The 17,668-nt window shown below is 39.9% G+C and overlaps 1 protein-coding gene across 2 annotated transcripts in view; it reads right to left on the reverse strand.

Annotated features, from left to right (window-relative positions):
• Anapc5 (anaphase promoting complex subunit 5) overlaps positions 1 to 17,668 on the reverse strand; it is a 39,666-nt gene that overhangs the window by 10,565 nt on the left and 11,433 nt on the right. Inside the window, exons 5-11 of one of the 2 annotated variants that reach the window (XM_078039201.1) lie at positions 16,462 to 16,528; positions 13,490 to 13,591; positions 11,057 to 11,247; positions 5,558 to 5,639; positions 4,862 to 4,951; positions 3,131 to 3,273; positions 1,911 to 2,046 (exon numbers count right to left, since the gene is read on the reverse strand). In XM_078039201.1, the coding sequence (XP_077895327.1) occupies positions 1,911 to 2,046; positions 3,131 to 3,273; positions 4,862 to 4,951; positions 5,558 to 5,639; positions 11,057 to 11,247; positions 13,490 to 13,591; positions 16,462 to 16,528 (811 nt within the window). Of the gene's footprint in view, positions 1 to 1,910; positions 2,047 to 3,130; positions 3,313 to 4,861; positions 4,952 to 5,557; positions 5,640 to 11,056; positions 11,248 to 13,489; positions 13,592 to 16,461; positions 16,529 to 17,668 lie in introns of both variants that reach the window. The other variant, XM_078039200.1, reaches the window with a different exon arrangement.

Here is a 17,668-nt window from a genome sequence, read left to right on the forward strand (position 1 = left end):
ATAATTAAAAATGTGACAGTCATCAACCCAGGGAGTATATTCACATGCTTCATGTTCTAAAACTAGAAAAGTCTTTCTAAAGCAGGCAGGAGAAGGGGAGAAAAGGACAAGTCTTGAAACAACACTTTAAAGGCGAATTAAATGGCATTGAACTATATCTCAATAGAGCTGTAGATAAAGTCACAGGAGGCTCATGCTAAACATCTGAGTGTTCACTGACTCCCTCATTAACAAGTGCTCCACTTACCCAGGACACAGAATGAAAAACAGTGGTACTGAAAGTTCCAATGCCATTAAGAAGGAAAAAACAAGATGTGGACATGAAACATTCCTGGGGGAAAGTGAACAGCAAGCATTGCTGGTCTGCTCTTTTGACCTGGTATTGCCCAAGATGTGTGGGCACAGGAACAGGAAGGAAGTAGTCCAAGGGCACAGTGGCATCCAAGAGCCAGAGCCCAGCTACTGAAAGGACTAAAGTGCTAAAATGTGCTCAGCAGAGGGGAAGTGTTTCCAGACTTCTGAAAGGGGTGGAAACCACCCTTCAGTCTTCACACTGGGATGAAGGAATACTGAGCATTATGAAACAATCTAACAATAATGTACACCACAAAACTATCAAGAAAAATAATGTGATCAAGGAAATGTACTTATAGACATAGTATGTTCAGTGAGATGGAACATACACTAAGATGCAGGCTTCCCGATCTCTCTCTAATCACCCCCAAAAAATTTTCACCACAGGGAAATTTGCTAGAGCAGCATGAGAGATGCTATAATTCATCCCTTTTAAAGAGAATCAAATAAAAGGAGTCGGGCTCTAAGTCAAGGTTATGCTCAATTGATACCACTCCTCTCTGGGGTCAACCAGACTTGACTGGAGACAGGACTGACACATACTGGTAGCTGGCATTGAGCCAGCTCTCTGGACCTCAATCTCTTGTTCTGTGAAACAGGGGTAATGATAAAGCTGACTTCATGGGCTGGGGCTCAGTGATAGAGTGCTAGCCTCGCATGTATGATGTACCAGGTTCGACTCTCAGCACTACATAAAAATAAATAAATAAATGGTGTCCAGCTACAACTTAAAAAAAAAAAATTGCTGACCTCATGAAGCTACTAGAAGGTTCTGTAAGATAATACATAAAATAACAAAGCACTGGCCTGGCACAGAACAAATGTGAACAAACATTAGCTATTATCATTTTAGCTATCCATTCATTAGTCTCTTCCCCTTTCATTTAAACACAAACCTGTACTTCACATTTTAATGATTCCTTTTTGTTCTATTTTTTTTAATGGAACTAGCCAACCTCTTACTTCCTATACTAATGTCAAAAAAAGATCCCAACTTCAACACATCTTGCAGACTCCAGCTTTAAATCTTTTTCCATAAGTGGGATTTCACTTGACTCACAACACCGAGACCCATTCAAGACACATGCAGTGATTTTTTTAAGCACTAAGGGAGAGAAGTGGCAGATCCTCCAGTACTCCAGAAGCATACTGACCTTACCACCTGTGCTACAATATGGACGTGAAATGTCCCCCAAAGGCCTATATGTTAAGAGGCTTGGTTCCCAGCCTGTAGTGCTGTTGGGAGGTGGCAGAACCTTTAGAAAATGGAGCCTAGTGGAAGGAAGTTAGGTCATTGGAGGCATACCCCTGAATGCAACATTTGGACCCACACCCATCTGTCTCTTGGCTTCTCAGCTGCCATGAGGTAAGGTATATAGACTCCTCCGTTGTGTTTCCACCTTGATGTATGGGGCTACTACAGGCCCAAAGAAATAGGGCCAAGTGACCATGGGCTAACCTCTGAAGCCATGAATCAAAATAAATCTTCCCTTCTTTTAAGTTGATTATCTCAGGTATTTTATCACAGAGACAAAAAGCTAACCCAATCTGCCTACCTGCTCTGCGTGTAGCTCTGCAAGATGACAGAGCGCGACAGCAAAGGACTCTGTGTTGTTCTGCTGCACTCCGGAATTCACTGACTCCAGGCTATTCATGCTCAGCAACATCTGGGCTTGCTGCAGTGCCATAGTGCTGGGTGAGGAGAGGGAACAGGATTTCCCTTCAGACAACAGGCCCAGACTACCCCTTGGCCATAACCTACAGTTATCTTAAGTGGAAACACAAGGAAATTAACCCCTCTGCAGGCTCAGGCCATGTAGAAGCAACTACCTCCCAACACCAACTCTCCGGCCCTTAAGTCAAGGAGAGCAGAAAAGTATCCTAGATGTAAGGCCCCCAGGAAATGTGGAGTGGTTACAGCAGAGCTGGGAGCTCCAAGTTCCCAGATCCCCCGCCCCCTACCTCCCCACCCTCAATTTCCCCTGAGGTCACAGAATGCTAATTAGGTTTCACGGGTAAATGCAGACCCGATGCCATCCTGGCACCGGCTGCTCTGGCAATGCAAGCAGTGGCCAGTGTCGGCAGCTGTTTCAGAGCACGCCGTGCCAAAAAATTATCTGAAATACAAAAACAAGACTGGTAAAAGAGGCACTTCCTTTTATTACTGAATTCCTAGAAATAGCAGATTGTCTAGGTAAAAGGCAAGATAGTGACAGGGCTCCAGGGTTACAATCTAGTTAAGTTTACTTCCAAGCTAAAGGTGGCTAAGTGGAAGAGGAAAAACATGAGGCTAGAAACATTCCAGACAAAACACCTTGGGTAACAGAATAGGTGCAAGGAATGAAGGACGCTCAACTTGCGGGAGGAAGGCCATGCAACCTACAAACTAGAAGAGAGGTTCTTGTTGCAAAGCAAAAGACTAAACGCTTGGGATCAGAAGATCTGTGTTTGAGACACTGGTCAACTACATTTGAGATCTTGGGAAAATGTGAACCAGAAGGAGATCACCCATCAGTTATTCACAGAGCAGTTGGCAGGAGTAAATAATGTGCATGGGGAAAAAAACCTTGCAAAGGTCGTGCAAACTACAAAATGTTTTCAGATTTCAAAGCATTTTATCTAATCCCCTGCATGAACAACTTCCAAAGGTGGTTAAAAAAAACCTTGTATGTCTGGCCTTTCATAGAACCAGTGTGCTAGCTCCTGCTAACCTAGATTCCTGTGAATCTGAAGGATTCACACCACCAAGGTCTTGGCAATGTGCCTAAAAACCTACCTGCGGCCATAAAGTCTCCAGATGGCCGTTTTCTGGGCGATGCTGATATCGATGAGCTCCGACAGGCTGTGTTTCCAGTGCAGGAGGTCAGAGTCCTTTAGGGCATCCATCAGTTTGTTGGCCGTCTTCCCAGCAAAAGCTCTCTGTTGAACAAGGGACTGTATTCCCAGGGAGGCGAGGTACTAAGGGGACAGATATACCCACGACCCAAGATAGAGATTACATGACAGAATTTGCTTTGCTCTTCAGAAATGTGGTGGATTTCACATTTCAGCACATGCACAGTGATAGCTCTACTTAAAAGGAAAGTACCTACAACCTGACCTTAACCCTGACCCATGTGAGATGTGTTGCTGAAAAACTAAGGCTGGAAGAGAAGCAGAGGATACACAGGAAAGAGCCAGGGCTTTGGCATTAGGTGAACCTGGACTTAATCACTGCCTCTGCTACTTACTGTGTGACTTAGGGCCAGTCACTTAGCTTCTTAGCTAAGCCTCAGCTTCCTCATCTGTAAAATGGGCATCAAACCTATCATAAAGAATTGTTGTAAGGATTACAATGAAATAATATGTCAAACAGTGCGGGGCACATTAGGTTATAGGAGATCAAAAGAGGATGCCTATCAAGAGCAACAAATTATCTTCTCATTATCTACTAGTATAATCTTCAAGGATGAAAGCTCAACTAGAAAGAGTCAGCTTAAATCCATAGCAAAAATTGAACTTAAGAAATCTATCATTTATTTCAAGGAGCCACTTCATTTCTAGCATGTTAAGTTTCCTTTCTGAGAAGTAAATCACACGGATGATTTACAGACTTAAGAAGCATGTGCGCTAAATGACTGCACATAACCACTTTCGTTTTTACTGAAGATTCTAAGACAGAAGCTTAAACAGTTCTACTTCCTATGATCCAGTATGTGGTAAATGTTTCTGAGAGAGACTAAGGTTCTTCAAGCAACAGTAATCTCAACTTTCAGTCATTACTACCTCCTGGAAACAGACTATGACCTAGTAATGCCCTCAGTATAGGTCACTGAGGACTATAATTCAGGTCCTTTCCCGTCACTCAAAATGAGAAAGGACAAATTTGCCTGTCAGGTTTACTGGTTCTTGGATTTGAATATGGTTTAAAACAAGGATCAGCAAACTTGTTCTAAAGGATTAGAAAGCAAATAATTTAAGTTTTGCAGGCCATATTTGGTTCCTCTTACATAATTTGCTATGTCTTTTACTCCACAACCATTTAAAAATGTAAAACCCATTCTTAACTTGAAGGCAATACATAAGCAGGCAGAACACCATATCTGGCCAACAGGCTGTAGAGTTTGCCAACCCCTGGTTTAAAAATAAAGACATCCTGGACTGGGGATATTGATAAATGCTTGCCTAGCACTTGTGAGGCCCTGGGTTTGATCCCCAGCACCACTAAAAAACACCTTTCCTAAAAATCTTCCTAAGTGTCTAGGTGCTAAGTAAATGTTGCTCAATAAACTAAACAAAGATCTCTTAACAAAGCAATAGAGCTTCCACAGATGATGTTAATAAAAGGAACAGAGAGAAACCTACCAAACAGAATTTAGTAGTTTGATTAATAGTTAAAGTCAGAGAAAACTACCACGTCATAATACCCGTCCTAACCCTATCACTGGTTCATGACAAAGGTGGGTGGAAAAGAGACAAAGGCTCAACACCACTTATTTAAACAATCTCACAGAAAGATGAGCCTTACCGGTAACCCAAAATGTACTGCTTTCTTCACAGAATGCTCCAGCAGAACATAGCTATCGGATCTCTTCTGCCCCAGCACATAAAGCCAGCTCTGGCAAGAGACAATCACCAAATTATATCATAACATGGCTAATGTTCTAGTGAAATATCAATATGGTCACAAGAATTAAAAAGGGAAAAAATAATCCCCCTAAAATACTATCACAAATTATTATCCTAAATGAAACCTATCAAACTGAAATAAACAAGTCACAGCTTCCTTTGATAGTGGCTGAGTGGCAGGTGTTTCAGAGAAAAGCACAAAGTCCCCAAGTGGCCTTTGAGAAATGAGATTCTCAGGTGATCCTCAAATGACTTCTGCTATTCTAGCTGTATTTCATGATTATATTTACAGAAATGTCTCACCCAGTTACTAGGTGTAACATACATCTTTTTGTTAATGCCAACATTAAATGTGATAGTTGATATTTACTTTTATTATGGTAAGTTGCATTAAAATATGAAGACAGGAAATGCCCCCAAAGCAGAAAAGGTAAACAAACATGGGTTGCCCTTTCTGAACCTCCCACCACCAAAGAAGTTTCCCTTCATTACTGAAGAACTTTGCTCCAACTGCAAAACAACTTGGTTCAAACGAGGCCTTTGGAAGGCCACCTCGACCCATGAGCAAAATCCCAAGACCAGAGGACGGCCTCACCAAACAGTGCTGGAGACACACGTGATCGTTGGACTCCTGGGCAATCCTAATTGCCTCCTGCAGGGCGAGCTCTGCCTGTTGACTAATGACAGACTAAACATTAATAACCATTAACAATTACAAACATGTGCAAACATCGGTAGCAGGAAGTCATCTGTACACAAGTCATTGGAGAGCAGGACTCTGGGCTGGAAGTTATAACTATTTACGGTTGGTTCTCTCGGAGGCGTGCCCCAACCTCTGCAGCAGGAAACACCAACAGCAGAGATATAAAACATGTGCCTTCTAAAGTGAATGTCTACTAAAAAGGGAATGAAGAGATGGCTTTTATGTCTGTTTCTGAGATGTTTCAGTTGTCAGCCACTGAGAGGAGAGGCAAGGAGAGGGGTAATATTTTACTTTTCACTGCATTCCTTTCTGCATTGTTTTATTTTTTCTTTAATATGTGCATTTGTTGCTTTTATTATTTTTTCAAAATTAGTTTTTAGAAGTGTTTTAAGGATTCCCCCCACTTTTCTTTTTTTTAATTGTTGATAGGCTGTTTATTTTATTATTTATTTATATAATTTATCTCAATTTCTGTGGACGTCTAGCCAGCTATTCTCAGTTCTGCTGAGCACTCACTTCTGGAAACACCCTGTGTGTTTCATTAAATATTACTATGTACTACCTTCTACTTACTAAACCTGTATTAATTTTATTTCATCAACCACTTTATAAACCTCTAGATGGTAAAAGCCACATCTTAAATTTTGGCCTTCCCAATGGCAAATTAACAGAATAGAAGCTTTAAAAACACCAGGTTACTAAAGATCTAAAAATAGGACCAGAAATTCTTGGGTGTCACTTACTTAAGGAAAAACATATACAATAAACTTTCTTCCAACATTAGCAATAGCCTCACATGAGTAATCTGAATTGGGTAGTGCTGAATTTTTTTTTCCCTCAATAATTGTTTGTTCAAATAAAGAAACCAAGCAAGGGCCAGTGGCACATGCCTATAATCCCAATGACTCAGGAGGCTAAGGCAGGAGGATTGCAAATTTGAGACCAACCTGGGAAACTTAAAGACACCCTGTCTCAAAAAAAAAAAAAAAAAAAAAGAGGAGCCAGGTGTAGTGGCACACACTTGAAAGAGGCTGAGATAGGAGAATCACGAGTTTAAAGCCAGCCTCAGCAATGGCGAGGCGCTACGCAACTCAGTGAGACCGTCTCTAAATGAAATACAAAACAGAGATGGGGATGTGGCTCAGTGGTTGAGTATCCCTGAGTTCAATCCCCAGTACCAAAGGAAAAAAGAGGAAACCAGATACATTTTACCTACTTTGCCCTTCTTTTAAATCCCTTTTAATGTTGCTCTAGAACATAAGCTATTTAAAGGCAAGAAGCATAACTGTACATATAAGTCCTTCACAAATATCAGTTGATTTAACTTCATGGAAAATTGATAATCAAATAATGTTATGCTTAGGGGGTGAAAACACTTTAGGAGAATTATACAGATAGTATTCTAAAACTGGCCTAAAAAGAGATATTTTTTCCAAGACAGGAAGAAAATGTAGATTTACAACACAGAAAAGTCAAGAAAGTCAAGACAAATCCTAAAGGGATCTTCTTGTTTTCCATTGCTGTTAATCAAAAAATCCTAATAAGAGTTTTCAGTGAAAGAGAAGAGACAAATTGGTTACAATATCTGAAATGAATGAGGTGTCTGCTATTTTCCAAATGCCACAGCAGACAGGTCTGTAGCCTCTGAACAAGGGCTTTCTGTGTCACTTAGAGTTAAAGGCAAAGTCCTCACCTGGCTTCTAGGACTGCTCTGATCCTGCCAGCTCCCTAACATATTCCCCTCCTCCTCACTTACAGGATTCCAAACACACTGTTTGCCACATAAACCCTGCCTCAGGGCCTTTACACATGCTCTTCTCACTGACATGAACATTATCTCCACCACAGAGCACTCAACTCCCATAAATCCTTTAAACCTCTGTTCAAATGTTAGGTCGGCAGAGATCAGAGAAAGCTGAGCTGCTACCTGTTTATAGTGTCCATCTCCTTTATGATAAGCTCCACAACAGGTTGGTTCATTTCTCACTTCTATATCCTTAGGAGCTGAACTGTGCCTAGTGCATGGTAGATGCTCCACAAATAAAGATCAAGATTTTCAAGAAATCTCCACAATTATTTTAGTCAAATGACACAGATTTATACAGGATCACAGATACAGGAAGGGGGGGGAATGCCTGGACATGAGTAAATTGAGAAGAATGACACGTTAATAAAAACCCTCTGCCAGGCATGGTGACACACGCCTGTAATGCCAGCGGCTCAGGAAGATCTTGAGTTCAAAGCCAGCCTCAGCAAAAGCAAGGTGGTATGCAACTCAGTGAGACTCTGTCTCTAAATAAAACACAAAATAGGGCTAGGGTGTGGCTCAGTGGTTGAGTACTCCTAAATCCAATCCCTGGTACCCACCCCCAATAAATAAATAAATAAATAAATAAATCCCTCCTTTTCTCACTTGGATTCATCCAATTTTAGCTGTCTATCCACTGACAATATTGTAAACACAAAGAAATTCTGCAGACCAAAAGTTTATTTGTATCTAAGAGGCTGTATACAAATTTCTTTTAAAATTTTTAGTTGTTGATGGACCTTTATTTTATTCATTTATTTATATGTGGTGCTGAGAATTGAATCCAGTGCCTCACACATGCAAGGTCCAGTGCTCTACCACTGAGCCACAACTCCAGCCCTGTATACAGATTTCTGAACACCAGCAAAAGCTTTATGTATTTATTTTTGGATACTGGGGATTAAACTCAGAAATGATTTACAGCTAAGCTATATTATCAGCCCTTTTTTATTTTAAAACAGGATCACACTAAACTGCTAAGGGTCTTTGTCAGTAGTCAATTTGAATTTTCCTGTTTGAGTCTCCCAAGTCACTGGGATTACAGGCATGATGCATGTGACAGGAAAGCAGTTTTTAACACAACTACTGGTGCCAAGTGTAGTGGCACTTGTCTGTAATCTCAGTAGCTTCGGAGCAGGCTGAGAAAGGAGGACCATAAGTTTGAGGCCAGCTTTAGCCACTTAGTAAAACGGGGCTGGGGATGTGGCTCAAGTAGTAGCGTGCTCACCTGGCATGCATGCGGCCCGGGTTCGATCCTCAGCACCACATACAAACAAAGATGTTGTGTCCACCAAAAACTAAAAAATAAACATTAAAAAAAAAAAATTTCTCTTTCTCTCTCTTTCTCTTTCTTTAAAAAAAATAAGAAAGAAAGAAAAAGGCCTGGGGCTGGTAGAGTGCCTGCCTCACACGTGTGAGGCACTGAGTTCGATAATTAGCACCACATAAAAATAAATAAATAAAGATATTGGAAAAAAAAAAAAAAGAAAGACTAGAGATGTGGCTCAGTGTTAAGTACCCCTAGGTTCAATCTCTATAAACCTCCCAACCAAAAATAAAAAAAAAAAGAAAGAAAGAAAGAAAGAAATTATTGGCAAATATTACAAATGGTATTGCTATTATTTATGAATATATAAAATAATGAAAGGTCCTTGCTGCAGGAATGTACCACAGTGGTAGAGGGAGTGCCATCACACACAGGACACTAAGGGTTCTATCCTCAGCACCACAAAAAAGAAAATACAAGACAGACCTTAATCAAGTGGTTATTAAAGCTAGGCAGAGAAAAATTAGTTATTATAAAGTATTATGGAATGTCACAAAATCAGGGAGTTTGGAGTATCCTAAACATTTCCAAGTATCAATCTGCTGTTTGAATTCCCTTGATGACATTCCTGGCCTAAGCCTGAGTACCCCACTAACACCTTTATCAGGAAGTTCTATATAGAGAAATTTGCACCCCCTCCATTGTGGGAACTAAAATCAAGGCCTCACACATGGTAGGCAAGTACTCAATCACTGAGCTACATACCCAGCCCCTTTTCATTTTTTGAGCCAAGGTCTCACTCAGCCTCTCAAGTAGCTGGAACCACTGCACCTGGTATCTACATAAAATGAAGCACTACACCCTTACCTGGTGCTCAGCTCCCCTCAACCTTATCTGGCAGCCACATCTCAATCAATCCAAATCTTGTTCACATGACCTTTCACTACCTGAAGATGTTAACAGATACTTGGCTAATATGTTCTCCAGGCTAAATGTTCTTACATCCTTCCCACGTTATTCATGTGTCCTAGCTTTTAAGACTGTCCCCCACACAAGCTCCAGCTTGTCTACATCTCTTTTGAAACCTGACAACGAGGAAGGACATGGTGGCATGTGTCTGTAATCTCAGGTTTGAGACCAGCCTGGGAAACTCAGCAAGACCCTACCAAAAAATAAAGAAGTTTGAAAGACCTGGGGATGTAGCTTAGTGGTAGAGTGCCCTGGGTTCAGACCCCAGTACCAAAATCTAACAACCAGAAATTAACAGAATTCTCTGGGTGCTTCCTGGTACTTCTTTATTCTTGAACTTTGAATACCATTCTTCTATTAACACACCCTAATGTCTCTAATCAAAGATGTCTATAGCAGAGATGTACTGGGGAGTGAATCCCGGGGTGTTCAACCACTGAGCCACATCCCCAGCCCTATTTTATATTTTATTTAGAACTAAGGACTCCCTGAGTTACTCAGGTCCTCGCTAAGTTGCTGAGGCTGGCTTTAAACTCACAATCCTCTTGCCTCAGCTTCCCAAACTGCTGGAATTACATGCATATACCACCATGAGCAGCAACAGTTTTGTTAAATAGTAAAAAGTCACAGGGTGGGGTGTATGGGACAATATAACTCACTCAACTAGTAACTTCCTACATTTCACCATTATTCACATCATTTCCTCATTTCCAAAACAGCCTCTGGTCAGTTATTGAAATCTAACTCTATTTACTAAATAATAATTTATTTTCCTATTTTTATACATTAAAATACAGGTATAGCTTAGCAATAAAATAAACCAGTGTCACCTTACTGGCTGCCTGGACTCCATCCAGAAGCAAACATGTGGCTTTTAGCAAGCATGTGCAGTCTTTATTACAATAAAGGAAAAACTTCCTTTTCATTTTTTTTTTGTGCTGTCTGAAACAAGTTTTTCTTATTTTTATTTAATTCATTTTTGAAAATACTAAAAATGGCTTTTAAAGTCCCATTATTACCTCCAAAAATTCCTGCAGGGGATTTCTGGCCTAATTGCCTAATTTCTTTTTCACTGAATGGCTGTGCTGTTTCTCAGAAGTAATGAATCCAGAGGCCTGGCACTAAGACAGTAATGCTAAATTGTGACACCAAGGGGCGGACTACTTAGGTAAAAGGCTTTCATTAACTGTGCCAGTGCAAAAGGGTCTATTCACTCTTTGAAGTCAGTGAAAAATTTAGTTGAAGACTCTCTTTTCTTATTTTTAAAAAATACAATATTTTTTAAAAGCACATCTCAATTAACATCGTTTTTTTAATGTCTGCATGGAAAAAAAATCTATAAACTTACTAGTGACCGAAGCGGCAGTGCAAAGCAGCCAGGTTCAGAGCAGCATATCTCAAGCTCCGGCCATAGCCCTCTTCCCCATTACTCTTACTTTCAGCTCCGGTGAGAATCAGGCGGTCAAAATAATGAAGGAGGCTGTGTGTTGAGCTGAAAACATCCTGGACGCGGAGGTTGTTCAAGTAGCTAAGGTAATGCTGAAACAAGAAATAATCCACATTTTTAAAAAATATTTATTTTTTAGTTGTAGTTGAACACAACACCTTTATTTCACTTGTTTATTTTTGTATGTGGTGCTGAGGATCGAACCCAGAGTTTCGCACATGCGAGGCGAGTGCTCTACTGCTGAGCCAAATCCCCAGCCCCTCCACATTTTTTAAAAAGTTGCTCTTCCTCTGCTGGAACATTATTATGGAGAGCACCATGGGCTAGACACTTGTTATTTCCCCTACCCTTGAGAAAAGTCAAGATTTATCTTATCTTTTCTCAATAGGAGCTAGCACAGTTGCTCCAGAGGGAGTCCACGAATAAAAATTGGGAGTGTCATTACTGTTTGTGTCAATTTTATCCTAAACATACATCCATTAGGCCTCTGATTGCATTAGGATCCATGAATGACACACAAGGGCAGCAGGCCTCACCTAGTTCAGGTATTGAGGAACACCGTGAGCTCAAATCTAAATATCTTAAAACCTAAATTCATCGCAAAGTACAAAACTGATTTTTCTAAATGCCCAAATTAAAACACAGTGAGTTACTGAAATTAAAATTCATTACTTTCTTTTATTTTGAATCACTGAATCAAACTTTTTGCTAATTTACAACAAAGAAAAATGGGCATATTTCCACATATAAATAAACTCTTATGTCAAACCCAGATACTAAGTGAATACTTAGTGAAGAAAAATTTTCAGAGTTAAAAATCCTAAGGAATTAAATTATTAAAATTTAAGGAAAAAAACAGCTACACATGGTGTTGCTCGCCTGTAATCCCTGTAACTTGGGGGACTGAGGCAGGAGGATCACAAGTTTGAGGCAGTCTGGGCATTCAACAAGACTCTGTCTCAGAATAATATAAATAGGGCTGGGATGTAGCTCAGTGGTAGAGCACTCCTGGGTTCAATCCCTATTATGGAGTGAAATAAGGGGGTGATAAAAATGTTCATAAACGGACGCAGCAGTGCACACCTATAATCCCAGCAATTCAGGAGGCTGAAGCAGGATGATCACAAATTCAAGGAAAGCCTCAGCAACTTACAAGGCCCTGTCTCAAAATACAAAATAATAAAGTCTAGGGATGTAGCTCAGTGGTTAAGGACCCCTATGTTCAAGTCCCTAGTAAAAAACAAACAGTAACAACAATTAAAAAAAAAAAAAAAAAAAAAAAAGCTGAGGAAAAGAGTTTTTCAGCCCCCAAACCTTTTTTTTTTTAAATTGGTTGTTCAAAACCTTACAAAGCTCTTGACATATCATATTTCAAACATTAGTTTCAAGTGAGTTATGAACTCCCATTTTTACCCCAAACACAAGATTGCAGAATCACATCGGTTACACATTCACATTTTTACATAATGCCATACTAGTAACTGTTGTATTCTGCTACCTTTCCTATCCTCTATCCCCCTTCCCTCCCATCTTCTCTTTCTATCCCATCTACTGTAATTCATTTCTCTCCTTGTTTTTTCTTCCAATTCCTCTCACAACCTCTTTTATGTAGTTTTTTATAACAATGAGGGTCTCTTTCCATTTCCATGCAATTCCCCTTTTCTCTCTCTTTCCCTCCCATCTCGTGTCTCTGTTTAATGTCAATCTTTTCTTCCTGCTCTATTCTTAGTTGCTCTCATTATATCAAAGAAGACATTTGGTATTTGTTTTTTAGAGATTGGCTAGCTTCACTAAGCATAATCTGCTCTAGTGCCATCCATTTCCCTGCAAATTCCATGATTTTGTCATTTTTTAGTGCTGCGTAATACTCCATGGTGTATAAATGCCACTTTTTTTAATCCATTCATCCATTGAAGGGCATCTGGGTTGGTTCCACAGCCCAAACCTTTTCTTTTCTTTTTTCTTTTTTTTGGTGGTGCTGGGGATGGAACCCAGGGCCTTGTGCATGCAAGGCAAGCACTCTACCAATAGAGCTATATCCCCAGCCCATCTTTGTTTTTTTCTTTTTTTTTTTTTTGATCAGTCTATTCTATCATCATCTGTCCAAAGCTCACATCATCAGAGAGATGACAAATGAAAGAACATCAAAAGCTAAGCAATGCCCTACAGCCAGGTGAGGGTGGGAAGAGCTTTGCAACTTGTGCTGTTTCTTGTCAATATTCTTTCAAGAACTTAGGCCAATGTTAAGATTGGTCCTCATTTGTGTGGCTATTTAATATACCAAACAGCCTTGACCTTCTTCCATCTCAGCAACAAATTCCAGAAAAGACTTACCGCTTCAGCAAAATCAGGATTAAATTTCAACAAGTTGTTCAATTCTTTCTGCAAGGAAGCTGGAGTGAGGGCTTTAGTCTCATCATTCTTTAACAAAGAAGCCTGAAATTGAAAATGTCAACTCAGTAAAAAGATATGGTTAATTAACACATGAAAATACATACTAACTAGCATCACTTGATAATTTTCTTTTCCACAGAGAGCCCTTAAGGTCCAGTCCTGGTCTCCTCAGTCCTTGCCTTCTGCCCTCACTCCAGGACCTGACTGGAACACATTCTCCTCCTTACCATCCACATGGCTGCTTCCTCTCCTCAAAACACCAAGTGTCCTGAACACCATTCCCCATCTGTACACCCTTCCCAGGACTAGCCAACTATGCCCACATCTAGCTCACCCTCCAGGTCCCAATTTAGATTTCAGCTACTTGTTTCTATCACTTTCTAGACTAGGCAAGATCTTACAAGCCTTCTGTACTTTCCCTTCCTGTAGCACCTAAGAGACTACATTAAAATGGCCAGTCTGACCCTTCCCAGAAAGTAAAAGCTCCTTCCAGGCATGCAACATGTTTACTTATCCTTCTAACTCCAGTGCTTACTTGCAAAGTGCCCTGTGATATCCAGGTCCCTGTCCCACCCTAGTTGTTTCTTATGGGTAATATCAATAACAATTATACAAATCATGTTGCAATAGTTTGGATGTTAAATGTCCACGTGTTAAAGCCTTGGTCCCGAGGTTGGCAATGCTGCAGGGAAACCTTTAAAAGACAAGGCCTATGAATGGACTTAGGTCATTCAGAGCATTCCTTTGAAAAGGACAGTAGAATATTGGTCTCTCAGTCTGTTTCCTCAGTCTCTGTTTTCTGGTGAGAGACGTGATCACCAGCATATATTCCTACCAGGATGTGCACCCCTCACTAGAATCCCAAACCAATGGGGCCACCTGATCTTGGACTTGAAACTCCCAAACTGTGCCCAAAATAAACCTCTCTTTACCTCCTAAGCAGCCTATGTCAGTTATTTCATTACAGTGATGCAAAGCTAATGCATGTGTAGAAAACTAGTTTCAAACTAAATGCTTAATGAGTTTATAGACAATTTACTCCAATTTTGTCTAGTTTTTGCATAAGTAGTAGCAATGCCAGGCGAGCGCGCTACCGCCTGAGCCACATCCCCAGCCGTTTCACTCACATTTATTGCAAATGCTTTTACATTTTGTTGCTTGCCTTCTAATTTTGTTAGAGCTTGTTATGACATGAAGACATTAATTTTTATGCTGAAAAAGCAAATGATCCTCTACTTGTTTTCTTCCCCAGCTTTTATGTTTAGAAAGTCTTTCCCCACCCAGATCAGTTAAAAGTTAATATGTAGTTCCTACTGTTCTAATTATAACTTTAAGCGTTCACATTTAACTCTTTAATCCACCTGTAATGTAATGAGATGTGAGGGGGAGAGGAGGATACAGCTGACAAGCATTTTTTTCCTTAGAGTTAACCATTATGTAGGTGAGCTTTTCTAACCTGTCTGAAATTAACCTGCAGAAGTGAGTACATAAATTTTATCTAGATCTAAATGTTATATCTTCCTGCAGAAAAAAAACTCCTCGGGAGTATGGGGGTATTGGGTATTGAACCCAGGAGTGCTTTGCCACAGGGCCACATCCCCAACCCTTTTCATTCTTTGAGACAAGGGTCTCAAACTTGCCATCCCTCTGACCCAGCCTCCCAAATCACTAGAATTACAGGCATGTACCACTGCACCTAACCAGAAAGAAATTAACAAAATCAGAAAAAGCTAGAAAAATAGGATGAAAAATAAAAATTCTATACTGAAAATAACAGAAGGAAAAATGTTCAGCTTACATTACCAAGAAAATGAAAACATGTGGCTCAAAAGCAGCAAAAAGAAATGTTTGTATCTAGGCTGGGGTTTGGCTCAGTGGTAGAGTGCTCGTCTACCATGCATGAGGCACTGGGTTCGATTCTTAGCACAACATAAAAACGAAATAAAAATACAGTGTCCACCTACAACTAAAAAAAAAAAAAAAAAAAAAAAGTCATAATAATAATAATAACAATAATAATAAATAGGTATATTAGAAAAAGAAATGGTTATATTAAAGTATACTGGTGTCTGCAACTTGCAATACATCAAAAAATAAGATAAAGCTGGGTGTGGCTGCACAGACCTGAAACCCCAGCAATTTGGGAAACTGAGGCAGGAGGGTCACAAGTTTGAAGCCAGCATGGGCAACTTAGTGAACTATGTCTCAAATTAAAAAATATAAAATAAGGGCTGGGGATGTGGCTCAAGCGGTAGCGCGCTCGCCTGGCATGCATGCAGCCCGGGTTCGATCCTCAGCACCACTTACAAAGATGTTGTGTCCGCTGAAAACTAAAAAATAAATATTAAAAAAATTCTCTCTCTCTCTCTCTCTCTTTAAAAAATAAATAAATAAATAAAATTAAAAGGCCTAGGGATGTAGCTCAGCTGTAAAGTGTCCCTAGATTCAATCCCTAGTACTGCAAAAAAATAAAGATGAAATCAGATAGAGGATGGGTAAATATTTATAATTGGCTAAAAGATAGGTAAGTATTTGGTAAACACAACAAAATATTAACTGTGGGATAAAGGTGATGGGCTTACGGGTATTTATAATTTTTTTTGACATTTTTAATATATGAAAAATGTCCATAAAAAACAAATGTTGGGAGAAGGGAAGCGCATCTTCTAACTCGTGTGTTTCTGGGCACATACCATTACTAAAGGAACCTTCATTATAAAGTTAATAGAAAAATAAAATCACAAAAAATAAGGGATACATAGCTACAACTACACTGTTGGTGGAAAAGGTAGAACCAAGAGTCAAGGATAATGCAGATTCACTAATAAACCTCAACATCACAGGCATATGCCATAATACAGAATGTCACAAAAATCTTTAAAACTTCATGATAATTTGCAGAATTAACATACCTGCTGAGAAAGAAAAAATTCTGCTTGTTTTTGAGATAGAGGTCCACTGCAAGATACCTCTTCTTCTCTGTAAAATAACAAAAATAGTAATAAATTAAACAAGAGTAAAAATGACATTTACAAAATCAAAGATTTTTGCATAAAGAGTCCAAAAACTTTAAAATAATTCCATCTTCTCAGACATGTAATCGAAAAATGATCCATCAATTCCACTTCCAGCTATACACCCAAAAGAACTGAAAGGAGGGACTCACGCAAGCAAATATTTGCACACCCAGGCTCATACTGGCATTATTCACTACAGTCAAAACATGGAGCCAACCCAAGTGTCCTATGACAGAAAAACAAAATATAACATGTACACACAATGAAATGTTATTCAAATTCTGGCATGTGCCTCAACATGGATCGATGAAATAAATCAATCAAAAAAGACCAATCCAGCTGAAAGCAGTGACGTACACCTGTAATCCCAGCAGCTTGGGAGGCTGAGGCAGGAGAATCATGGTTCAAAGCCAGCCTCAGCAAAAGCGAGGTGCTTAGCAACTCAGTGAGACCCTGTCTCTAAATAAAATACAAAATATGGCTGGGGGATGTGGCTCAGTGGTCAACTGCCCCTGTATTTTTTTCCCCCAGTACCAAAAAAAAAAAAAAAAAAGACGAATACTGTATGATTTCACTTACATGAGGTACATAGGATCATCAAAATAGTAAAAAGCAGAATAGTAGTTGCCAGGGACTTGGGGGGAAGGTGGAATGAAGGGTTATTATTTAATAGGTATAGGATTTACAAGATAAAAAGAGTTACAGAAGCTGGAAGTATAGCACGCATGAGGCCCAGGGTTCAACCCCAAAACCAAAAATCCAAATCATGGAGATGGATGTTGGCGATGGTTATACAAGTTAAATAAATGTACTTAATGTCAGTACACTTTTTACCACTTAAGATGGTCAAGATGGGGCTGGGGATGTGGCTCAAGCGGTAGGGCGCTAGCCTGGCATGCGTGCGGCCCGGGTTCGATCCTCAGCACCACATGCCAACAAAGACGTTGTGTCCGCCGAGTACTAAAAAATAAATATTAAAAATTCTCTCTCTCTCTCTCTCTTAAAAAAAAAGATGGTCAAGATGATGGGGCTCAGGTGGTGGCTCAGCAGTGAAGCGTTTGCCTAGCACGTGAGGGCCCTGGGTTTGATCCTCAATACCACA

Source organism: Ictidomys tridecemlineatus, chromosome 2 (genome assembly GCF_052094955.1).
Source record: "Ictidomys tridecemlineatus isolate mIctTri1 chromosome 2, mIctTri1.hap1, whole genome shotgun sequence".
Classification (NCBI taxonomy): Eukaryota; Metazoa; Chordata; class Mammalia; order Rodentia; family Sciuridae; genus Ictidomys; species Ictidomys tridecemlineatus.